Source organism: Heteronotia binoei, chromosome 21 (assembly GCF_032191835.1).
Source record: "Heteronotia binoei isolate CCM8104 ecotype False Entrance Well chromosome 21, APGP_CSIRO_Hbin_v1, whole genome shotgun sequence".
NCBI lineage: Eukaryota > Metazoa > Chordata > Lepidosauria > Squamata > Gekkonidae > Heteronotia > Heteronotia binoei.
The window spans coordinates 161127261-161153706 of NC_083243.1; the positions used below are offsets into that span (position 1 = coordinate 161127261).

General features: G+C 45.4%; 1 protein-coding gene across 2 annotated transcripts in view; it reads right to left on the bottom strand.

The window, feature by feature from the left end:
* Positions 1 to 9070: 9070 nt before the first annotated feature.
* The window catches only part of DRD4 (dopamine receptor D4), a 60108-nt gene continuing 42732 nt past the window's right edge, over positions 9071 to 26446 (bottom strand). For both annotated transcript variants that reach the window (XM_060262564.1, XM_060262563.1), the window contains exons 3-4: positions 23100 to 23653; positions 9071 to 9379 (exon numbers count right to left, since the gene is read on the bottom strand). In XM_060262564.1, the coding sequence (XP_060118547.1) occupies positions 9177 to 9379; positions 23100 to 23653 (757 nt within the window). In that variant the 3' untranslated portion in view covers positions 9071 to 9176. The remainder of the gene's footprint in view (positions 9380 to 23099; positions 23654 to 26446) is intronic.

The following is a 26446-nucleotide window of genomic DNA, read 5'->3' on the forward strand; positions in this document are numbered from 1 at the left end:
AGTTGGTTTGATACACCGCCCTTTATTACCCAAAGGAGTCTCGGAATGGCTTACAATCACTTTCCCTTCCTTTCCCCACAACAGACACCTTGTGAGGTAAGTGGGGCTGAGAGAGTTCTGAGAGAACTGTGACAAACCCAAGGTCATCCAGCTGGTTTTACATGAAGGAGTGGGGCATAAGACCTGGTTTGGTGTAGTGGTTAAGCACACAAACTCTTATTTGGGAGAACTGGGTTAGATTCACCACTCCTCTACATGCACCTGCTGATTTGCCTTTGAGTCAGTCACGTGTTCTCACAGCTGTTCAAGAGTAGTTTCTTTTAGAGCTTTCTCAGCTCCACCTACCTTACAGGATGTCTGTTATGGGGAAGGAAAGGGAAAGGAGATTGTAAGCTGCTCTGAGACTTCTTTGGGTAGTGGGGCAGGCTATAAATTAAATCTCTTCTTCCTTTAACCACTACACCAAACATGGCTGCATATTAAAAGCATTCCAGAGGTTCATTGTAAGGAGGACAAACAGCTTTGTCCTCCCTGTTTCATCTTTCAGTGTAACCAGGGTGCCATTATACCCAAATTAGCAAGAGTGAGACAGAAAGGAAGCCCCATTCCCAGTTACTGAGATTACAAACTGAGCCTGGGCAAAGGTGATATGGTTTTCTTGCTGTTCATAGGGAACTGGGTGCAAGAATCATCTGACAGCGCACACTCTCTCATAACTTTTGATTGCTGTCAAATGTTTAAAATTGTTTCAAAAATCATGCTTCAGGGCATGCCAAGTGAGTCAATACCTTTGGTTTGGTCTGATTTGAGTTCAAGATGCAGGGCTATGCCAGGTTGCAACATGCATCCTAGAGCTCTTCAGGCATTTCAGGAAATGTAATTTTAGTACACAATTGACCCAGCGAATTGACCTTTTTCAGAACTGATATATCTGGCTTGAAATAATGAAGATGTCACAGCTCCATTTTGCACAGTTGCCCACTCCGAGGTTCTTCCCTTACACTAAGGAGGAAACTAAATATCTGAGTTGTGAATTTCCAGATCTGTCTGTGTTGAGATAATGTAATGGGAGAGGGAATACATTTGCAAGGAGAATCTCTTCTCCCCTGCAAGTACCTGCATGCCGTTCCTCCTCCCTAGAGCCCTGTGGGGGGGGATTAAAATAGCTGCATGGGCACTTGATGGGAACAATTGATGGGTTGAGGAAGATTTAATAACCCCACCCATCTATATAAGTGCCTCCCACTCCAATATTAGTGTTATAGGCATGGCAACCATATTTCCTTTGTATTGTGTAATTCTAGCTGTTGGAAATATGTATCTGTTCTGTATGTCCTTTGCAATGTTCTAAAGTTGCAGTCATTATAGGGTTAACACTGTGCTTGATTCCCTATTGTCTGCATGACCTGGGAAGAAGATACTGACTGCTGTCAATCAAGGTCTAGAAGCGGGGAAAACCTGTTTTGTTTGTTTGGTCAGTTAGTCAGGTGACTTCCTTTGTTCAGGCAGAGAGGTCAAGAAGGAGGAAGTAGTCTCCATTAAGCACATGATCTTCTAGTGTAAGCATGTAGTTCTACAGTGTTTGTTACTTTCACCTCCCAATACCCTTTCCCTGTAGAAATAAATATGTTTTTGCTTTTTCATGTTAAATGCCTCTCAATGATTATTTGATCCATTGCACTGTTTGAGATAACAGAATTTCAAACAGAAATCCCTAACACTAGCCTGAGTTAGACCATTGGTCTATACACCCAGCACTACCTGCTCTAAGAACAGTTCTGCAAGGTCTTAAGCAGAAATTTAGCCTGCTATCTAAGGGCCATTTCTCATGTTACATTTTATACAGGCCACTTCTAGAATTCCCACTTTGTCAGTCAGATATGAACTGTGAGTTCTCACATGTGCTGTGCCCAGTCTGGATTGAGAGCACAGCGCACAGGAAGACGGGGCTTCAGCCTTCCCCTCTGTGCTGTTTTCCCAACCTGAGAGGGCACCGAGAGGAGGGGGCATTTACACCCTGCTGGAGACTACATTTGCCTGAACGTACACAGATGAAGTACGCATGCGTTTCCTCAGTGAGGCAAACAGATTCTCTGGGGCCACTGCAGGTTGGGAAATAGAGCAAAGAAAGGCTGAAACTGCTTGTCCTCACACATTGCTTGGCTGAAACTGCTTGCCCTCACAAATTGAGAGGAATATGAGGTAATTGAGAACTCACAGCTCACAACTGACTGAAAGACACTACACTGTGGAATGCTAATATGATCCATGTGAAATGGAAAGTGTAAATTGGCAATGTTAAGATTCACTAGCCAACGATGCCAGGGATTGGACCTATGACTTTGTACATGCAGTCATGAGCACTAATGTTAATCTACAGCCCTTCCAGTTATTTTGAGCTGTCTTCATATTCTCCAGTTGCTTAATATGGTTTCTTCTCCCTTTTGTGGTCAAGCAATGTCATATAGTTCCTGCTACCATCATTTTGTTTTCTCTGTTCCTAAGATTTCTTATGTGATCAACTTAGCAGATAAAATGTCAGGAAGTACCGCACAGTTCCTTAATCTAAACTCAGCAGGACATAGTGATTGCAAGGGGCTAAGCCTCTTCTCAGACACTTGGTGACTCTGCAGGAAGTCATCCCTGCTGGTACTGTGCTATTGCGTAGCTCCATGCTTTGGATATGATTCCAGCTGCAGTCTGCTGTACAGAAAGGAAAGTCACCAAGGGGGTGAAAAGTGGATGCGGCTGGATGTTATTTGCATGGAAGAAATTATGTGATTCCCACAACCCATGCAGATATTAGTGCATTATCTGCCTCATGTGACAAGAGGTAACAGTACATTATTTATCTTGTGATAATACTGGGAGTTCACATAATACCATATACAGATGTGGCTTCATTGTACAAAATTCCCCTGAAATAGCTTTTTGAGTCTATTCCATGGTAAATTAGTGTTCAGGGCCTCCTGTATACAACATGACCAAAATGGCCTTCCCCAGGTAGGTGCTTGGCAGACAGCAAATTTCAAAGTTTGGCTTTTTATAGCACTGGTGTTCCACCATTCTTTAGTTCATGTAGTTGTGCTGGCATTGCATGTACATAAGCCATTATGTGGGATAAGAATGTTTAAAATGTTGATGCCTGCGGAATTCAGAGAACCTCTTTAAAGGAATTCACCAAACACACTAGTCAGTGATAAAAGGCTTCTTGGGATAGCAGAGTTTAGTTTATCTCAGCCTCTGATTTGCTGAGCCATTCAAGGGTTAGACCAAAGGTTAAAATGAAGTCAACCAATTACAAAAGTGTTGGTTGATTACCTACCTTCCTTTTAACATCTGTCATGAAATGTAAATACATGTACATAGCACCAGAACAGGTGCTTTTTGAGATAAGGTTGTAGAATATTCTAAGCAGAAATATAACTATACCTCCTATTTATGTGAGAACTCTGAAGGAGATATTAGCTCCTGAATACCCTGAAACACTCTGCTGGGCTCTATTTAAAGAATCCCTACTGCACAGCCAAGGAAGATAATGAAGCTCAAGATTGGCCTAGCTTGCAAATTGGCTTTCCTGCCTTGCTTATCACCCTTATGAGCTGTCATGAAACAGTAGGATGCTCTTAGAAGTAGTATTGCAAAAGCTTACTGAGGAACCAAAACAATAATTTCAAAATCTGCAGCAAGACACATATATCTAAATGCATATGAAATTTGGTAAAGACTTGTACTTCCCCATCCTTTAAATTTACTGAAGTATTCCTATAAGCAGACAGCCTTTCTGTTTGGGCCTGGAACATGGTAATAGAATTGGAAAGGTGTTAGACTACAGGTACTTGAGATGCCAGGTGTGAATCAAGATCAATGAATGGAGGAGTTACTCTTCATGCAGTAAACTGAAAAAAAAATCCTTTGGTATCATGTATATTTTGGTTGCTTTCTTTTAACTCTGCTTCTCTTGCCAAGCTGTGGATGAGTTATAGTTTTGCTCATTCAAGGAAACTGGCAGACCCTTCATCCCCAGGAAAAAAAATAGAATACCTAGTGCTTTTGTTTTTGCCACTATTATTTTGGTCCCAAGGTGCCAATTAGCTCTTAGTAGTAACTAAATAGTTAGAGTAGCTGTTCCTTTTCTTTGGAAGAAGAAATTCCATGATAGACTCCCACCTTGAAGAGCCTTGTGTTATATACTTGCCCAAATTATGGCTGTGCCAAAATTTTCAAGCTGCTTTTTGGTGGCATGTTACCTTTAAGTATTGGGGGGGGGGCATGTCTATGTAGGGCACAGAGTAGGGCAGGGCAACAATACAAAAATAATCTAGCATGTTTAGCATACATTCAGGGTCACTTTAAGCAACACTGCTGCCATATTCTTGGATACGGGTAGAAAAAAAGACTACAGTTTTAATCAACCGTTTTATCAAATGTTCTGTTATTAATCAATGTTTTCTGTTTCAAGAGAACTTCAAATATTCAGAATTTGCAAAAGTGGAGGTTTGACACTCAGAAATGTATTCCCTTTTAAAAATGTGCCACTTATTCTGAACGAGAGATCAATGCAAAATGCAGAATTAACTGAAACCACAGATTCAATAGCCTTTGGATGAAAAACCTGCAACGAGGAACTCGCATTATAGCTTCAGCTTCAATGCCAAATGAATAACTTAATTTTAGCAGGGCAGCAGATACAATTCCTTCAACTGCTATGGGGGGGGCACATGAAAAATCATTGTTGTGTTGCAGAATACATGCAGTTTCGATGGGCTTCACTGAAGATAAGGCTGCCTTAGCATCACAGCAGAACAGGCAAAGGGAGCTTTGACTCTTGAAAGCATACCCCCCAAATCTTCTTTGTCTCTAAGACAGGGTTTCCCAAACTTTTCTTTCCCATGGCTCTGTTATTTTTACACTTCTTTCGTTGCCCACTAAAATTTGGGGGTGGAGCCAGGAGACTTTGGGAGTGGAGCCAGGAGACAGGAATTATGTCATTTCCTGTGGTGTCAAGGACCAAATGATGTCACTTCCTAGGCACACTGAACCAAAATTCCATCTTTTCCTGTGATGTCACTTCCAGGGCATTTCCCCAAACCTGCCTCTTCTTTGGAAGTAAATTCATTTTCAGAAAAATCTTTGAAACTCATGCTAAGCCAAAATGAGGGTGGAAAGTAGACAGTTCTCTCTTTTCACCCCCACACCTGCATGCAACTATCTGTTTGTGTAGTCTTCTTCAGCTTGCAAGCACTCCTAATGCCCATGTTCAATTGCCTGCACCACCTACACTTCCGTTCCTCAACAGCACTGGCCAGTGTATGCAGTTGGGAGTGCTGTTGCCATTGCCATCAGGAATGCCAGCACTGTGTACCACCCACACTGGGCCCTGGCAGCTGCTCTACCTCAAAATATGCTGACACATTTAGTAGTCCCTTCCTTCAGCTGCTACTACTGGAACCCTGCCTCAAGCTACAACCAAGCTTGCTTGGTTTCAAGAAAATCTTTTGACAGCTATTTTTCATACTTTTCTTTGGTTGAAACATGGGGAAATTGCTGTGAAAGGTAGCAGAGAACTGTATTGTGATTAATGAATTAATTTCAAGTTATATGAAGTTCATACAAGCTTTTCTGCAGTTATCCCAAAAATGATATTTATGAGGGACTTGCAACTTTTTACTGGCTGTTTCCCATGCCTTTAAAAGCAACCTATTGTGCAGATACTTAGCCGCTGAACTACTTTCATCCTTTTTAATATCTACAGGGGGAGTTTAATTTTGGTGTCAGACAACTGTTAAAAGCAGGACCAGTAAAATTGTGCCAAGTTCATAGTACCATCTCTTCCAGTGCTGTTGAGATATACCGCAGTAATCTCCAATAATCTCTTAAATCTCCCTCACTCACACAGAAGTCTCATAGAAGGCCACCTGGCTACAACTGGGGGTGCCAACTTTTCATTGGCAGAGCTCCTATGTCTGCAACAACAGTATGATGAACAGAAAAGTTTCATCCAGCAAAAATGGAAGGAAAGAAAGAGAGAAAGGAAGGAAATGGAAGGAAAGGAAAAGAAAGACACGGAAAGAAAGAACGTAAACATAAGAGGAACCATGTTGGATCAGGCCAGTGGACTATCCAGTCCAAAATTCCCTCATACAATGCTCAAAAAGCACCAGAATGTCCACCAGTGGAGCCAGGCCACTAGAAGCCCTCCCACTGTTGCTTCCCTCCCCCAGCACCAAACATACAGACAGAGCATCACTTGCAGGGAGGGAGAGGGAGAGAGGGGGGGAGAAAGAGAGTGAGAGAGAGAGATGAACAGAAAAGTTTCATCCAGCAAAAATGGAAGGAAAGAAAGAAAGAGAAAGGGAAAGAATGAAATGGAAGGAAAGGAAAAGAAAGACATGGAAAGAAAGAACATAAACATAAGAGGAGCTAGATAGTCCACTGGATCAGGCCAGTGGACTATCTAGTCCAAAATTCCCTCATACAATGCCCCAAAAGCACCAGAATGTCCACCGGTGGGGCCAGGGCACTAGAAGCCCTCCCACTGTTGCTTCCCCACCCCCCCAGCACCAAGAATACAGACAGAGCATCACTTGCAGGGAAAGAAAGAAGGGGGCGGGCAAAAAAAAAAGCCTTCCTAACCATCAAATGACCCCAGCCAGCAAAAATTCTGCCCAGGGGTCATTTGGTAAATAAAAGAACAGCTACTGGAATGCCCACTCCCCGTCCCTCCCAGCTGAAAAACACACACACACCCTTCTTTGCCGCCCAGGCCTCCCAGGGAAATCTCCAGAAAAGAACATACTGCAAGGCACATGAAAGCTCATACCTTGAAGAACACTTCATGGGTCTAAAGTGCCAGTGGATGCTAGCTTTTCTCTCAAACACTGGGAGCGGGGGAGATAGAAGGAGAGGCATCCCAGCTCCTCTCTGCACAACACAGAGATGGGGCGGGGCTAGCTTTGACTTTTCTTGTGACCTGAGGCTTCCGTGGCCCAGTACTGGGTCACGACCCTGCAAATGGGAAACACTGCTCTAAGGTGCTACTGGACTTGAATCTAGTTGCAGAACCTGAATAACTGTAAAGGACTTCTGGAGCCACCAGGGGGAGTAAGTGGAATCAGCATTAGAAAATACAAATTCCTAAACTGAAACTCGAGTCTGATATCCCTCATTCTTTTACCGTTACTCTCTGCCCTATCCTCCATTAAACCAGACGAAGTTTGCAATTCAGGAGATGCATGTTGATGCCATGACCTGATGAATTTTGTGTGCATTGGATGTTTTATTGTGTATGAGATTCTATCTATCGCAGCTGTGTGGACTTAAAGCCTTCCTTGCAGCTAGGTTCCAACATAAAAGCATCTGAATGCTTATGAGGATTTCTCTTACCTCTTGGGAAACAAACATTCCCTTCACTAAGCTGGGAACAGGGCAGGCTCCTGTCTAACTCTTGTGGGTGCATTATCCTTTTAAAGGAGGCAAAGGTTAGATCCTTGAAGCTTAGCTGAATGTTCTAAGCCAGGGTTTCCCAAACTTTTCTTTCCTGTGGCCCGGTTATTTTTACACTTCTCCTTCGTGGCCCACTAAAATGTGGGGATGGAGCCAGGAGACTTTGGGGGTGGAGCTGGGAGACAGGAATTATGTCATTTCCTGTGGTGTCAAGGTCCAAGTGATGTCAGTTCTGGAGCACACTGAACCAAAACTCCACCTTTTCCTGTGATGTCACTTCCAGGGCACTCCCCCAAATCTGCCTCTTCTTCAAAGTAAATTCATTTTCAGAAAAATCTCTCTGAAACTCATGCTGAGCCAAAATGGGGGTGGAAAGTGGGCGGTCCTCTCCTTTCACCCCCACACCTGTATGCACCTATCTTTTTGTGTATTCTTCTCCAGCTTGCAAGCACTCCTAATGCCCATGTTCAATTGTCTGGGGGCAGGGCTAGCTTTGCCCTTTCTTGTGACCCGGGAGTGAGGCTTCCATGGCCCGGTACCAGGTCACGACCCTGCAAATGGGAATCACTGTTTTAAGCCATCCTGGGCCCTTCCTGAACTACTGTCATTTCGTAGGGCCTGCAAGACAGAGCTGTTTCGCCGGGCTTATGGTTGAGGCAGCGGGCGTCCTATTATTCCATCATTTAGCCTCCCTTGTGGTGACATTGTGCCCTACTGCAGTGCTATCTTATTGCCACTACCATCATTTAATGTGGGCCTATAACTGGTTACTTTATATGCTGTACCCTTTCTACCCGTGTTGCATTTTATCTATTTTATTGTTTTTACTGTTTAATTTTAATGTGGTGTTTTAACTTTGATCTGTAGGTTTTCATTATTATTATATGTTGTGATCCGCCTTGAGCCCGTTTACGGGAAGGGGCAGAATATAAACCTACTAAATAAAATGAGAGAAGCTAATAAGATCCTCAATTAGATTTGGCAATTATAAGCAACACAGATAGGGTTGCCAACCTCCAATTGGGAGCTGGAGAACTGGGATTATAGTTGATCTCCAGGCAAGAGATATCAGTTCACCTGGGAAAAAATGCCTACTTTGAAAGTTGGACTCTATGGCATTATGCCCCCCCCCCCATGGAGTTCCTCCTCAAGCTCCACCCTCCTCAGGTTCCACCCATAAATCTCCCAATTTTTTCCAACCTAGACCTGTCTCAATCCTAAACACAGGGGAAGCCGTACATTAATTCCAGAGTGTGTGGACAGTCTACTCAACAACACAGCCTCTGGATTTTTTAAAATACAAAGAGCCTTTAAACATATCATAAATAGTTGTTTGTTTGCCTCGAAAAGGCAGCTAGTTTAGTATAGTGGACACAGTGGTGTACTAGGACCATAGGCTACCATTGAAGTTCACTGGGTGAACTTTGGCCCATCACAAGCTCACAGTCTGGCCTACTTCACAGGGTTATTGTGAGAAAATGGAGGAGGGGAGAATGATGTTCCAAAAGCCACTTTGAATTCCAACTGGGAAGGCAAGCAGGATATCAATACATGCATGTAAATGCAAATACATGTATTGTAGCATCTATCTTTATCCATACAAAGACTAAAACATACAATAATGTAAAAAGAAATAGAACTTTAATAAACTATGCAAAGAAATTAATTTGTCTCTTTGCACTTTATAGTACACTCTGTTCTAAATTCACAGTCCATTTTTATTTTTAGCATTAGCAAAAAATGTGCAAAACTTTGCGGAAGTAGTTCCGAAACTCAGTGTTGAAGATAGTGTAAATGATAGGGTTGAGAGCGCTGTTGACATAGCCCAGCCATGTGACAACACTGGTGACCTCGCCAGGGATGAAGCAAGTCTCACAAAGAGCTCTGGTAATATGGACCACAAAGAAAGGAGTCCAGCAGAAGAGAAAAGCACCTGTGAAAGAGAGAAAAGGAAACAAAATTGATCTCTGACTTGGCCATCAGCTCTTTCTGAAACTGCAAGTAATTTACTTAATTTCTCTGTGTCTCAGCTCTGCAGATGCAGAAAAATTTCAAGTACCAAAGAAGGAAAATTGTTCAGAAATAAACCAGAGGATTCTAGAAAGGTTCACTGTTTCCCACCACATGAAATTGTAAGGTCTCGCTTTCTACATGAATCCTTCTTATCCCACACTTACAAGGTGTGACAGCTCTATGATATGGGCTGCTCCTGCATATGTTTCCTGTCTCTGGGGCCTGCTGTTACCCCTGACAGAATTATTACCGTAATTATTGCCCTTGATCTTTATATGGAGAAATTAGCATCAAAAGGCAGAGCATAGCAAGAGAAGGGGCAAAGCAAGGATCTTTTATCTATGTTACAGAGATAGTCTCAAATAGAGCCTATTATTAGAGTCAATAACCAGGCCAAGTAGTCAAATTAAATGGGTCTTAATAATAAAATTCAAACATACACACATAAATGGGGTGACTTTCACACAAGATATAGCAACAAAGAGAGAAATGAGTGAGATAGGGGTATGAGAAATGGACAAGAGGAGGTGATCTACACGGAGAATACCTGACGTGACCCAGGGAGCTGTTGTGTGAGCAGTCAGCAGAACACAAACCATGGCAAAAATGGTATGTATTTATAACCAAAAATGTATCCTGAAGCTATGTAAATATGGATGGACTAATATGACAAAAGATTTAACGGTTTCAGGAGAACCTGACAAAAACGAGGTCTACGTTTTCCCAGGTGTTAAGACAAAAAGAAGGATTTCTCTTAATAGGTGTGATGGCAAATTCTGTAAGGTGGTAGCTGGGTGGAGCTGCCTAGGTTCCTTGATAGCCTGGCCTGAAGAGGAGAAATGCAGATTATGGAAGATTTACTTAAAGTGATTACTTGGAGGACGGATCCACTAGAAATGTTATTGTATGGCAGAAGGAAAATTGATTATGTTAATGTAGACAAACATTAGAATAGGTGTTAGCTAGAGGGACAGAATTAGAATAGGTGTTAGTAGAGGCAGAAAATGCTATTTGTAACAGAACATAATTCAATCATACCATTGTGCTAGGGTTGCCAAGTCCAATTCAAGAAATATCTGGGGACTTTGGGGGTGGAGCCAGGAGACATCGGGGTGGAGCCAGGAACAAGGGTGTGACAAGCATAACTGAACTCCAAGGGAGTTCTGGCCATCACATTTAAAGGGACCGCACACCTTTTAAAATGTCTTCCTTCCATAGGAAATAATGAAGGATAGGGGCACCTTCTTTTGGGGCTCATAGAATTGGACCCCATTAAACTTGGGGGATACTTTGGGGAGAGTCACTAGATACTATACTGAAAATTTGGTGCCTCTACCTCAAAAAACAGCTCCCCCAGAGCCCCTGAAACCTCCAAATCAATTCCCCGTTATACCCTATGAGAATCAATCTCCACATAGGGAATAATGAAGTGCTCAGCAGACTCCCCCCCCCCCTCCATTTCTGGCCACTCTGAAGCAGGGATTGGCCAACTTCTTCAAAGTAACACAGACACACCATCCCAAGAGGAAGCCTTTCAATCAGCGACTGAAGCCTCCAGAGGTAGAAACGCACATGGTCCTCCGGGGGCGGAGCTCCCCCCCCCCTTCCGCCATCCAGACTCCCTGAGGAGATGCCACCCGGCAGCCGGAGAGGATGCAAGGACTATGAGTCCCAGCATGCACCTCGCGAAGGGAGGCCGGACTGCAGCGAATAGCAGGCCGGCGGTGGGCGGGTCTTTGTGACCCGGAGGAAGGGAGAAGCCTGAAGCCAGTGAGGGAGGCAGGCAGGGAAAGAGACATGCCACTGTTCCACCCACCCACCCCGCTTCCAGATTTTTGGAGAGGGGGGAGGAGGCTGCTAATTTGGGGGTCCCCCGGCAGGGCGGGGGGGTTGGGAAGCCTACATTGTGCTAGAGGCAGGATCCTTTTGTCTGTGTCCCTTGTCTTGACAATAGGTAGCCCTCTTAGTCCATTAGCAACTGAGATGTCATGGCAATTGCCCATCCTGTTTCCCAGAGGAGGGAGAAGAAGTGGGGTGGGGGGAAGGAGCACACAGGAATGTTGCAACCAGCTTGTCACTAGAACCTGTATCTCTCTCTGGTTCAGAAATGGCTCCTGCCAGACCTATCATTAATGCTAAGTCTGGCATTTCTGAGGGCACTGCTGTGGAGCCTCTGGGTCTCTCTGGGTATCGGGGTGTCTCTACTCATGAGGAAAGACCCCCCCCCCATCTGGAGGGTGGGTACCCTGGCAACACTGCTAAATGTAGTCGGGGAGGGAGGATCACTACATGTGCAACACAGAACATAGCAGGATTATGTAGTGAGGTTGGCTAATGTTGTACATGTAGATACTAGGGGTGTGCATTTGGTTCAGGCGAACTGAATATAACCCCCAAAACTGATTCAGGTCATACAGAGCCAAATCAGATTCTCTGATCTAACTTGGATGCCAAACACAGTAGTCGTGAATGGCCACTGAAATTCAGCAGCCTTTTGGCTCCATTATACCCTATGGGCCATTGAAGTCAATGGCAAAACAGGGTATAATGAATTATGGCTGGGGGGAAGGGGTCTGAGGTAAATTTGCAGGAGCCTCTCCCCCACAGAACCCCCAAGTTTAAAAAAGACTGGACCGGGGGGTCAAATTCTAGGGGCACCCAAATAGGGCCCTTTTCCCCTATCACGGGAAAAAAGCATTCAGTCACTTTCCCCACTGTAATTACTCCTAGAGTTGAAAACCCCTCCCCCCTCGGTCCAATCCTTTTGGAAGTTGGGCGTTCTGTGGGGGAGAGGCACCAGAAGCAGCCCTGCAGGTCTGCTCCGAATTCTACTGAGGTCTATTGAATGGGGCTTACTCTCAGGAAAATATTACTTGGATGGTAATGACCTCTGGGATACACAGCAGCATAACAAGGATTTTCTTCAGACAGTAGCTTGTCCTTGGTCACAAGCTGATTTATAGTACACAGTATTTCTTTATGTAAGCTAAAAGGTCAATTGTCTTCAGAAAGCAATTGTCTACTGTAAGTGGAGCATGCCTGGACTTTAGAGCAAAGGTTACTTATTGGTGAACAACTTTTAAGAAGCAGCCATGTCTAGAAGTGTCACCACAACTCTCTATGGGCTTGAGGGGAGCACAGGGGGGCATAGGAAGAGTAGCCATTTGCACAAGACTGCCTTTAAACAGGGTTCTGAACGAAGTCCCAGAGAATGGAGATCTATGAGTTTCTGCACGTGTCTGGCAGGAATGGCACCTGTGATAATTCTGTAGAGCCATTTAGAAAAGAAGTTAATTGGAAGGGGCACATGTCTAGTACATACCTGCAACCGCACTTGTGCCTTAGAAAGTCTAGCTCTTTAATAGCAAAGAACAAGAAGCATAAACTCCAGTGAAGTCAGATTACCACAAGCAGTTTCTTCTGTCATAAAAAAATATAGTAGTAGAAGAAGCTGCAACCTGCTAAAAGGGAGCTCACATGTTCGCTGAATTTGGCAATTCAACCATGCACCTTCCCAATCTGAAAGAAGAATGCTTAGTGGCATGTGGTGCTGTGCCTTCATGAAAGCACCACTCCGACAGGTCACGGGTTTTAACCAGCCTCCACACTTTAGGCTGAGTGCTCTTCAGCAGACAAGTACTCTTTACTGCTCAACAGGAGGGCATCTGGTTACACTTGTAATGCCTTAGAAAGCCTGTGAATTTAGTCCTCATGATTAGCAGAAAAGCCTCCAAATTATGATGAAAGAAGTGGGGGGGGGGGAGTGCTCAAGCCATTAACTACTGGAAAGGAAGAGTGAGATTTTAAGGGCCCAAGGGTCCATTATATGAGCATTTAGTTTGACCTGAATAATGCTGGTCACAGAATAAGACATCGTGACTCCTGTACTAAAAAAAGGCTTAAAGAAGAAATCTCAATTTGGGAAGCAATAGTGGGACCTTTTGTCATTCCCCATCCTCGCTTACCTTTCTATTAAAATGGTGCCTGAATTGTGAATCTGCTGACAGGAGGTACTAGTTTGCCCATTAAATTAATAGCCCCATTAAAACAAGGGGTCTGTGTGGAACAGAGTACTGGACAGAGTTGGGGCTGCTGCATGGAGACCATTCTGCTATGTGGTGGCCACACCACCATATATTTGGGTGAAATCCAATCCACATTGTGAACAAGGACCCACAAAATGGCTCACTGTATGGCACAGATACCACATGGAGGAAAGTTTAAGCTGTGACAGGCTTATCATAAGAAGCAGTTCTCAGATGTGAACCTGGAGATGTTGCTCAAGTAGGGTTGCCAAGTCCAATTCAAGAAATATCTGGGGACTTTGGGGGTGGAGCCAGGAGACATTGGGGGTGCAGCCAGGAACAAGGGTGTGACAAGCAGAATTGAACTCCAAGGGAGTTCTGGCCATCACATTTAAAGGGACAGCACACCTTTTTAAATGCCTTCCTTCCATAGGAAATAATGAAGGATGGGGGCACCTTCTTTTGGGGCTCATAGAATTGGACCCCCTGGTCCAATCATCTTGAAACTCGGGGGGGGGGTACTTTGGGGAGAGGCACTAGATACTATACTGAAAATTTGGTGCCTCTACCTCAAAAAACAGTTCCCCCAGAGCCCCCAAAACCTCCAGATCAATTCCCCATTATACCTTGTGAGAATCCATTTCCACCTAGGGAATAATGAAGTGCTTAGCAGAAGTTTCCCTCCCCCCCACACCCCGTTTCTGGCAATTCTGAAGCGAGGGACTGGCTTCTCTACTCACGAGTTGCTGCCAACTTCTTCAAAATAACACAGACACACCATCCCAAGAGGAAGCCTTTCAATCGGAGACTGAAGCCTCTGGAGGTCCTGTGGGGCGGAGCTTTCCCCCGCCGGCCAGCTGACTGGGGGCGGGAAAGAGCCTAGGAAAGCGGAAGAACACCCGCTGGGACCTGGGGATTGGCAAGCCTATGCTCAAGCCCTAATTCTGCCATGTATAAAATAGCAATATGTGTTAATTATCTTAAAGCTGATGAAAGGATGATAAAGACTACACACAAAAAAGAACTCATTCAAATTAACAGTGAATTTGGCCCCTAGAAAGAGATGGAATTTGAGGTCAAGGTATGAGTTTATTTATTTATTTATTCCTTGGATTTATATCACGCCCTCCCTGCTGAAGCAGGCTCAGTTACCACTGGATCTGGATCTTCCTCTTTAGGCAGCTCCCTCCTGACTCAAGGAACTGAACATGCAACCCAGTGTCTATTCTGCAATCACAGACACTTGGAATGTACCATACACAGGATATTACAGCAAGATGTGGACTCTAACTTTATTCCACAGGTACATATTAACATATTATAATTATAAAAAGGTGTCCAGTGGCTTGTTTGGTTTTGATACAACAAATTAACACAGCTATCCCCACCAAGCACTGTAAATTAACACAGCTATCCCCACCAAGCACTACACCACGCCAGTTTGGTGTAGTGGTTAAGTGTGCGGACTCTTATCTGGGAGAACCGGGTTTGATTCCCCACTCCTCCACTTGCACCTGCTAGCATGGACTTGGGTCAGCCATAGCTCTGGCAGAGGTTGTCCTTGAAAGGGCAGCTGCTGTGAGAGCCCTCTCCAGCCCCACCCACCTCACAGGGTGTCTGTTGTGGGGGAGGAAGGTAAAGGAGATTGTGAGCCACTCTGAGACTCTTCGGAGTGGAGGGCGGGATATAAATCCAATATCTTCTTCTTCTTCTAAATGTAGAAAATTCCACAGGGACATCCAAAATGAGCACTTTATAAACGAAAACTTTTTTTTATGCTTGAGCATTCATAGACTAGAACTGATTTTGACTTCATGTATGTGACAAAGCAGGCTGTGGTTCATTAAAGCACAGAATGAATGATTTTAAGGTGTTACAAAACTCTTTTACTATTAGAACAGGGGGAGATACTACAATTATGGTATCCTTTTACTATTAAAAAATAAAGATCCAAGCCCTGGCGTGTGTGCACACACACACATATATTACAACAGTCAATAGAGAACAAGCCAAATGAACCTCATCATGGCACGTAAGAGAAGAAGAAGAAGAAGATATTGGATTTATATCCCGCCCTCCACTCCAAAGAGTCTCAGAGCGGCTCACAATCTCCTTTACCTTCCTCCCCTACATCAGACACTCTGTGAGGTGGGTAGGGCTGGAGAGGGCTCTCACAGCAGCTGCCCTTTCAAGGACAACCTCTGCCAGAGCTATGGCTGACCCAAGGCCATGCTAGCAGGTACAAGTGGAGGAGTGGGGAATCAAACCCGGTTCTCCCAGATAAGAGTCCGCACACTTAACCACTACACCAAACTGGCTCTCCAAAGGTCAAAGAACTTCAATCTCCCCCACTCCTCAGCATGGCTGAGAATCTCTATGGAATATGAAAATAGACTAGAGTCTTGAGATAGTTTACAGGCAAATTAAATTATATTCCAGCATAAGCTTTCATGGGCCAAGAGCCCACTTCTTCAGATGCTATGAATGTGAATAGGACCAAAAGATCTTTATATCTCTTTGGAAACACAGTGCCCTACAGGGGTGGAATTTCTAGCTTCTCTCTTTTGTAAGAGAAGAATCCTCAGAAATTTGAAGGGGGAGTCTGGAGAAATCCCACAAGGATGAATCATGCCGGAAATTAGGCATGACAGCAACAGCTGAAGAAGCTGCCTGCAGAAAGATTCCTGCTGCTTATTAGTCAAATTATCCTCAAAGCAAAAAAAAAAAAGGTAATATCCCACTTGGATAGGCAGGGTAAGTTTTCACTGGTCCTCCAGTCATACAAAATTCAAAAGACTTTTTGTATACACTCATACAGAATGGAATTCAGACAAGGGCATGAGAGTCCTTTGGGCCTCTAGTCATACAAAATTCAAAACACTTTCCCTATGCACTCATCAAGACTGAAATTCAGGCACTGGCATGAGAGTCTTTTGGTTTGGGCTCTGGCTCCTAGAATTATGAAGGGACTTCAAACCTTTATTCTTCCTTTCAGAATCAGACCGCATCAGGCAAAGAAGCAGCAGTACAGGAACTGGGAGAACTCAGCATGGGCAAATCGCTCCATCTCAGCTTCCTCACCTTGGAAACTGGGAATATGCAGCTCCATCTATAGGGCAGAGATAAGGATTGGGAAGTGCCTTGCACAGAGGACTCAGTGCAGAGCTTCATTTGAGATGGAAGTCAGAACTTCAGCAAGTGAAATTGTAAGAAGTGAAGAATGTTTTTGTGCATTTAAATGTACAGCCCCTCCCCCCACCCCTCATAACTGAGAATCACTTCCACAAGAGCCTTGGGAGAGCTAGTTTGGTGTAGTGGTTAAGTGTGCGGACTCTTATCTGGGAGAACGGCCCATTGGACTTACCGTGAGGGGTCCTTCTCCTCAGAGGTTCGGAGGACATCTCTGTGGGGTTATTCCTACTATTCCTTCAGGGAGGCAGGAACACTTTTTTCAACTTCCTGTTGGCGCCTTCGGAATAACCCCGCCCTCAGTTGTGGGACTCCGAAAGCAGTGTCGTCTTCCCTCTAACTAGAAGGACTATAAACACAACTAACAACTCGTTTTAACATGTAAACTGTAAACTTGAACTCCGATAATACTGAAAGTAACACAGTACAAGGGAGATAGGCTATAGAAAGAAACCTAAGCGATGAAATGAATCTGGGAGTGGCGAGATGTCCTCCGAACCTCTGAGGAGAAGGACCCCTCACGGTAAGTCCAATGGGCCGTTCTCCCTCAGAGGTTGTCGGACATCTCTGTGGGACCTATCAGAGCAGTCCCCTTTAATCGGGTGGGTCTTCATCGCTGACCTCCCCCAGAACATGCAGTAATACCTTTCTCCCAAATGCTGCATCTGCTGATGCCATGGAATGGATCTTATAATGTCTTATGAATGTAGACGGAGAGGACCAAGTAGCAGCTCTACACACCTCTTCGACTGAAGCCCTATTCAGCAGTGCCGCGTTTGTGGAGGCACTCCTAAGAGAATGTGCCGTGATTCCTCCAGGTACCTGTAACCCTGATGCCCTATATGCTTCGCTGATACAGGCCTTCAGCACTGCACTGATGGATGAATTAGACATCTTGTCTCCCACTCTTGGAGGAGAGATGTTGATGAACATGGATTCAGTTTTTCTAATTGACTCAGATCGTAGAATGAAAATCTTCAAGGCCCTGCGCACATCTAACGTATGCCAGACTACCTCCTTTGGGTGTTTGGGTTCTGGACAAAAGGTGGGTAAGTAGATTTCTTGTGAGCGGTGGAACCTAGAAGCAGCCTTAGGAATGAAGGAGGGATCCGTGCGCAGAACCACCTTTTCTTTGTGGAACACGCAAAGACCCGCCTTCACTGATAAGGCCCCCAATTCCGAAACTCGACGTGCAGACGTGATGGCTACTAAGAAGAGAGTTTTCATTCGCACCCATTTTAAGTCCACCTCTCGAAGGGGCTCAAATGGCTTCTTGGTAAGCGCTGATAAAACGGTATGGAGCCGCCAAGACGGAAAGCGATGGACTGTCGGAGGAGATTTTGATTTTGCCCCCTGCAAAAATAATTGGATGTGTGGATGTTGAGATAGCCTATACCCTCCAACGACCGGTAAGACAGTGGACAGGGCAGCTATCTGCCTTCTCAGCGTAGCTGGTTTTAACCTGGACTCCAGGCCCTCCTGTAAAAACGCTAGTATCTCCGCAATGGAAGGAGAAAGCGAAGGAACCTTTTTCCTACGACACCATCGGACAAAGGCCTTCCAGGTGGTGTTGTATATGCGAACTGTGGAGGGCCTTCTTGATGCTAGCATAGTGTCCGTCACCTCCGGAGAGTAACCTAGATTTCTGAATGTCTTCCGCTCAATCTCCACGCGGTCAGATGAAACCACCCCGGGTCGGGGTGCCACACCGGACCCTGATGAAGCATGTCGGGAGGAACTGGAAGTGACATTGGAAGGTCTATTGATAGCTCTGTCAACATTGAGAACCACGGACGCCGTGGCCAATAGGGAGCTACCATGATGATTTCCGCCTGTAGAGCTCTCACCCTCCGCAGTACTCGAGAAACTAGAGGGACCGGAGGAAACGCATACAAGAGACCTGGAGGCCATATGGCTGTCAAGGCATCTGTCTGTTCGGCTTCTGGATGGGAGAACCTTGTGAAGTACCTTGGTAGTTGCGAATTTGTGTTTGAAGCGAAAAGATCCACCTCTGGTAGACCCCAACGCTGGCATATGAGGTCGAATATGTCTGAGCTGAGGGCCCACTCGCCCTCGCAGATTTCCTGTCTGCTTAACCAATCTGCCTGTATGTTGTCCTGGCCTCTGATGTGTTCCGCCCTTAGAGAGGCCAGATGTTTTTCTGCCCATGTCAGAATTCTTGATGCTTCCCGGTGCAACTGAGAAGACCTGGAGCCCCCCTGGTTGTTCAGATACGCCTTGGCTGTGATATTGTCCGTTCTGACAAGCACATGCTTCTGGAACAATTGGGTCCTGAATGCAACCAGGGCTAGACGTATGGCTCTGATTTCTAGCAGGTTGATGGGAAGCAGACTCTCGGACTGAGACCACCTGCCTTGGACTGGCTTGTCCTGAAGAGAAGCTCCCCAGCCCCCCAGGCTGGCATCTGTGAATACCTCCAGGTATGAGGGAGGATGGAACAACTTGCCCTGGCGAAGATGAGACAAGTCCGTCCACCATCGCAAACTCCTCTTGACTGACAACGGAATTATCAGATTTATGGCCTTTCTCTCCATTATCTGAAGTTGAAATGGTCGTAGGAACAGTTGAAGAGGCCTGGAATGGAATCTGGCCCATTGAATCATGTCTATGGTCGATATCAAAAGTCCCATTAGTTTGGCAAGCAACATCAGAGGTGATGATTTGCTCTGGATGACCCTGGAAGCCAAATCCTTGATGGCCCTGGCCTTGGACAGAGGTAGAAATAGCGAATTGCAAGTGGAGTCGATCATTGCGCCTAGGTGCTCCAACCTCTGACTCGGCTGAAGTGAACTCTTTTCTTTGTTCACCAGGAATCCGTGAGACTGAAGACACTGAATGGCCAGAGTTGTCCCCCGAAGGGATTTCTCCTTGCTGTTGGACCTGACCAAGAGGTCGTCCAGATAGGGGTGAATGTGAATACCCTGCTTCCTCAGCTGGGCTATTGGGTGAATTAACATTTTGGAAAAAACTCTGGGCGCTGTTGACAGGCCAAAGGGTAAGGCCCTGTATTGGAAGTGCTGATTCAGTACCACGAACCTTAGAAAACGACGATGAGAAGGGTGGATAGGGATGTGGAGATAAGCTTCGGTCAGGTCTATGGAAGTGAGGTACTCCCCTGACAATAGAGAGTCCATAATGAATCTCAAGGTTTCCATTCTGAAGTGACGTACTTTGACATAGCGATTTAGAAACTTGAGATCCAAGATGGCCCTCCAGTCGCCATTCTTCTTGGGTATGGTGAAAAGGATGGAGTATACGCCTTTCCCCTTCTCCAACCCTGGGACTAGTTCGACTGCTCGAATGTCGATAAGATGCTGAATTGCTTTTGAGGTGATGAGACGTTTGTGCTTCTGCTTGGGGGAAGGTGATCTGACAAATCTGTCTGGTGGAATGCGGTGAAACTCTATTGAATACCCCTCTTTTACAATTTCTAAAGACCATTGGTCTGCCTGAGAGGCCTCCCAGGCTTCTGCAAAGTGGAGTAGTCGAGCTCCCACCGGTACGTGACCGTAGTCATGCCTGCTTGGACTTGCCCTCTCTGTCAGGCTTGTCCATTTTGGAGAAGTTATTACGATTGAATTTGGAGCCGAATGAGCCTCTTTTGAAGGAATTCTTTGGTGTTTCCCAATTAAACTTCTTTGATTCAGAACGATATCTGGCCAAGGAATGTTGGGTCCGAAAGGACTGAGGGCCCCTCTTTTCATTCCTCCGAATGGATTTGGGCATGGCCTTCTTTTTATCCCTAGTCTCTACTAGGATCTTGTCCAAAGCGTCCCCGAAGAGACGATCCCCTTGAAAGGGATAAGCTGCCACTGTGGATTTAGAGAGGAAGTCAGCTTGCCAAGCCCTAAGCCACAGGAGGCGTCTAGCCACAGTAGCGGAAGCCATTGTTTTAGAGGCAAAGGTCAGTATATCTAAGGTTGCGTCAGCTGTGAATGACGCTGCCTTAAGGATGCGTGAGGCGCCCTCTAACATGCGTCTGTTGTCCTCTGGTAACATCTGGAGTAACTTACGTACCCAAACAATGGACGCCCTGGAGACCAGGGAGGCCGCGGAGGACGCCTTAACTATCATGGCCACAGATTCGTACAATCTCTTCAAGGTTGCCTCAGCTTTTTTGTCCAGGGGATCTCTAAGAGAACCCTGGCCGTCCTCTGAAACCAGTCCCGAAGACTGTAGAGCTGCTACTGGGCCGTCCACAGTTGGAGCTTGTAACAACTCATTGGTATAGGCAGGCAGTGCATATAACTTCTTTACTAAGTGAGGAAACTGCTTAAGGGAAGCTGGCTTTTCCCATTCTGCTCTAACCTGCTTTTCAAAGTATTCTGGAAAAGGGAAGACTTGTTCAGAAGCTTCCCCCCTGGGCAAGAACTCAGAATTACCACTGGTTCTTGACTTAAACTTCTTAGATTTAGCTACCTTGACTTCCTCATCAATAGGGCCCTCCTCAATTTCTAAGGCTGAAAGCGTTTTGGCTAGAAGAAACTGGTAATCTTCCTGATGGAAGAAACGACTAGCCTGTTCAGGAATTTTAACCTCCTCCTGTTCCTCCTCAGAGAAACATTCCCCCTCTTCCCTGTCTTCCTGGTCAGAGTCAGATGCCATAGTCTCGAGCTCTAAGGATTGGGAAGACTGCACTGGGGCCTTTCGCGCTGCCTTAGTGGGCCAGGAGAAAGAGCGGGGAGGGTCTGCAGGAAAGGTTGATCCTTGAGGGAGAAGCCCCAGCCGGGCGCAAAAGGAGCCCATTTCCTCCTGCATAGCTCTTCTAATAAAAAGCATAGCCTCTGGATTCAGAGGGTTGCCCATTTGTACGTTACCCCCGTCCTGGAAGCCTTCGATGCGCGGTTGCAGGTAGTTCCGAGTCTCCGGAGTGCCTGCTCCTGGGGGTTGGAAGGTCTGAGAGCTACGCTCCGCACTTCCAAAATGGCCGCCGCTGCTTGCTGCCGCCCCGAGGGACGTAGCCTGGGCCTTCATTACGCGCCGTTTCTTGGCGCTGGCAGCTGGCTCGTCTGCGGCCGCGTCAGGAAGGGCGCGAACAAGCCGCAAAGGCAGGTCGGCTCCTTCGACGTGAGTCGGCGCTGCTAGAAGCGCGGCGCGCGACTCTCCCTCCTCGTCCGATAGGAAACCGTCCCTACTACAGGCCATTCTAAAACGACCCAGAACAAGTTTCCTCGGTAGTCTTTGATCAGCAAAGGCAGAAGGAAAAGGAGGGATAAGTAGATATGGAAAGGAAAGGATATGGAATGGAAATTGAGAAGAAGAAACAGAGAAAAAAGGCTGAGCCTAGCCTTGTGCTGCTGCTCCCTGTAGAGGCAGGAACAAAAACTGGGGGCGGGGTTATTCCGAAGGCGCCAACAGGAAGTTGAAAAAAGTGTTCCTGCCTCCCTGAAGGAATAGTAGGAATAACCCCACAGAGATGTCCGACAACCTCTGAGGGAGAACCGGGTTTGATTCCCCACTCCTCCACTTGCACTTGCTGGAATGGCCTTGGGTCAGCCATAGCTCTGGCAGAGGTTGTCCTTGAAAGGGCAGCTGCTGTGAGAGCCCTCTCCAGCCCCACCCACCTCACAGGGTGTCTGTTGTGGGGGAGGAAGGTAAAGGAGATTGTGAGCCACTCTGAGACTCTTCGGAGTGGAGGGCGGGATATAAATCCAATATCTTCTTCTTCTTCTAAACTTGATCATTTAATAAACTAAACTCTGGCTTCATTAAATGTAAAGTATTTAGTAAACTTTCTGCTTCTCATAGCAGTGATGGAACCTTGTGCAGATTGTATACAGTGACATCCATGTGGGCTTACAAAGCATCTGGGAAAACTCTTTCGAAGCACAGAGTTCCTTTGATCATCTCAGGGGAAGCGAGTAACCAGAGTTGCCCACAGCATCCAATCTAAATCACTAAGAACCAGAGAGACAACATTGCCAACTCCCACTCAGAGGTTCCATGCCTTTTATTGTTTGTTGTTCACTATAAGTTTTCCCATGCCTTTTAACAGCTCTGTGATAAGCAGAAATACAGAAGTTGCCACTTTTCTCAACACAGAACTGAGGTAGGGGAGCTTCACCTGGAAAATTTCCATACAGCACTTGGAGGCACAAAATCTCTCTCTGGGGAAAAAATATTGGCAGCCAAAACATGCGGAAGAGTGTCTGTTATGTGCAGAGAGCCATACAGAGGATTCAAGTCAAGTTCAAATAAACCAATCATCAGCACTCTAAGGAGACCAGCATTATAAGATAAAGAATAACAACAAATCCATGCAGAGGTGAGATACTATGTGCTCAGCGTTCCAAACTGCCTCAGCCCAAACCTGTATCTTATTTCTTTTAACTTCAGCTCTTAAGTCCTTTTGAAACCAGCCTGGTGATCCCCAATCCTGTTAACTACTGAATGTTGCACACTTACCAACCACAACTGGCAGCACTTTCATGGCTTTTCTTTCCCTGCCATTGATTTTAGCTCTTTTCCTTTTGAGTCCTGTAGGTGGTGGAAATCTGAGGTGTGGATAGGACACAGTCTGAATGCCATTGTTCACATAATCCCTGGGAAAAGCACATTCAGAGTGAGCATACAGGTTATGTTCCTCCAGCTTGATTTCAACATGGTTCCTCTCAATAACAGGAGGTGGATAATACAGCTTCCTGTTGCCCAAGTAAATACTGCTCTTCAACTTGGCCTTTCGGGCCTCTTCCCAGCGCCTGAGTCCATGGAACATGGCGCAGTAGAGGACCAGCATGACAGGGCAAGGAATGAAGAAGGAGCAAATGGAAGAATACACAACATAGTTGTTATCCTCCAACTGACACAAAGTAGGGTCCCGATCAGGAACATTGTTGAGACCAAAAATGACTGGGCAAGCCACAGCAAAAGCAAAGATCCAGGTGGTGGAGATCAGGATCAGTTGCCGCAGGTCAATTTGCCGCCGGTTGTAGTTCAGTGGAATGGAGACAGCAATGAACCTGAGTGAGAGAGAACAGGGTCAAGCTGTGGTGCTCACTATGAGTACAGCTAATGATGCTAACCTAGAACCTATCAAATGCTCTGCAACCCAACATCAGTGTGCAAATCAGTTGTCACAAATATAACACCAGAAAGAAGTTCCATATTTCCTCAGAACTCTCTCAAACACAATGATTTTAAATAGAGTCAGTTCACACACTCTGCTCCCAAGTCTTAAATATGCTATGCTGGAAAATTTTACCTATTCCCCTTCTGATGGCAGCCCTCCAACTCCACCCCCACATGCTGCTCCCATTTTGGGAGGCATTTCTGGCTGCAGTGGGAGAGGAAAGGCAGGAAGGTCAAATTTTAGACAAGATCTCCCGGTAGAGACATCAAGCATGCATGCATTCAGGAATATATGAGGACACTGGGGTGTGAATGACACAAGTTATCTGTTGCCTCAGGACTAAAAAACTGGAACATCAACCTGTAAATCTTGATTGTGGGAACTCCAGTCAAGGGCTCTAAATGTAGCTGCTTCCTTCCTGGCTTTCTCTCTATGAATGAATATGCCCACACATTTAGGGACACTAATTTCATGGCTTTTTTTAAAGGCAGGCAATGTATATTATATAGTATACCTGAGGCACACGATTAAAGAACTGAAGTTAGTAACCTACTGTTAAATATCACATGGTTGAGGTTTGCCCGCTGAAAAACTTCTCATACATACAAAGTTATATTAGGGAGAAGAGTGCCACTTTTTGCTGACACCTAGTTTCTCTACAAGGAATTTTTATATGGAGGGACATATGGGGGGCTGCAGTGATACTATCCAGGAATAGTTTAATCACCTCTTCTGGGCAAACTACATCATGTAGTTGGAAGAAAACCCAATACTACCTGGTTCAGTTTCAGTCCCACCATTTAATTAAATACTGAACTGCTCACAGTGCATGGTGCCCCAGGCAGGCACCCCCCCCCCCCCGCGCAGTGCTGCAACGCAGTGCTGTGCTCCGTCACCCCCCCCAAGCATGCCGCGCCTTGGCATGGAACTAGAAGGGAGGAGGAGTCAAATCACCTCCAGCGCATCCTTCAAAAGATAAGATGCCTACCACGTTGTGGCTGGCAGGGCCCAGGCGCAGCGTGCTCTGATTACGCAGAAGAGGGGGGAGGCAAAGGGAAAGGAGGGGGCAGGCAGCTCAGCCGGTGCAATCATGTGGGGGAGGCAGGCAAACTAGGCACTTGTCTGGAGCATGGGGGGGAGCCCAATTCGACACCCCCACCCTCTCGGCGCCCTATGCAAGTGCCTAGTTTGCCTAGTGGGCAAGCCGTCCCTGGCTGCTCACAATCCACACTCTGATTAGTATGGCCTAAGCTAAGCAGCCCTTGCATTTTGGAACTGCATCTTAATTTAAAGTTAAAGAACTGCAGCTGAGGCAAGTGTAATGAAATCTCTACAAACTTGTACTGGTTTACTGGGGCCTGATCATATGCCCTCAGAAAATGTCCTACCTCCTTATGGTCACAACAGAAAATTCTTAATACATAGGAGTTTCCAGTGATTCCTAGAGCTACTCTACATCACTTCCAGGTTTTCCCCAGAAGGGACATAGAAGTACACATGATGTTGCATCCCCCCAAGTCCCTGCCACCAAACCTCCTGCCAACTGTCAGGTGTGGCCTGGCAACGCTTATAAGCAATTCTTAAGTCAGCCTACCTATGAACGAAAGTTGGTCTAGAATCCTGCAAACTTCTAGTTTTTGTCTGCATATCTGGGGGCGGGGGGACTCGTTACAAAACTCACTTGGCTTGACAGGTGAAATATGCTGAATAACAATGAACCATTTAGGATACTGATCCTGGATTAATCAGAAACTGCCAGCAACACAGTTATTAATCCTCAGAAAGCATGCCCTCCAGGATATTATTTTGCCAATATGCAATAGGTAGCTACTGAAACTTCTATGAACCAAGTGCAATTAAATCCCTAACTAACATACCAAATGTACCAGATGACCCACAGGTTTTCCTCAAATCTAAGCATTTCAATTGCATGATAAAATGGATAACTAAGTACCTTGCATTTTTTTTAACACTTATCCATTTAAGTGACACATATCATGCAGAAAAAATCCTAGTCAGAATTCCCGCAGCACCGATGAGAACTGACTATAGCTACAGGATTGTATATCATGGTTTTTGCCATTAAAAGGACAAAAATATATGTAATTAGTTATCTTTGGAATTCTGCACACCCCACAGAGGGTAGGTTCAATTCCAAATAAGTGATCAGGTGTATATCTCGCAATGACCTTCAAATTCATAAAACTGGCAGAGAATTCAAAAGGTACATGGGCTGAAAAATCAAACACGTTATACCTCTAAATTATGTGACCTTTACAGGTAGGATTTGAATAAGACTGTCACTTCTCCTAGAAGGAAAAATAATGCACTGACTGTCAGGTATTTGTATAAGTTAATATATGTAGATGTAGAATTATCACTATACAGAGCCTTAAACTGAGGCTGAGATGGACAGACAAGATTAGAATAAGTTTGGTGATTTGAAACTCAGGGGTACTCATTTTGGGATCTGAGCACAAAACAGTTGTATCTCCTCCCTTTCCCCACTCAGTTTCCTTCAGGCAACTCCGTCAGCCCCACTCTAAGGGGCCTTTTAAAGATCAAGAGTTTACTGTCAGTGGAATGGGATTACTTCAGTCAAATAAAGCTGCAGCAAAATCAGCTGTGAGCCTTTCAAGGTTTTATTGCAATTTTTCTGCAACTGAAAGCCAACTATTCTTTA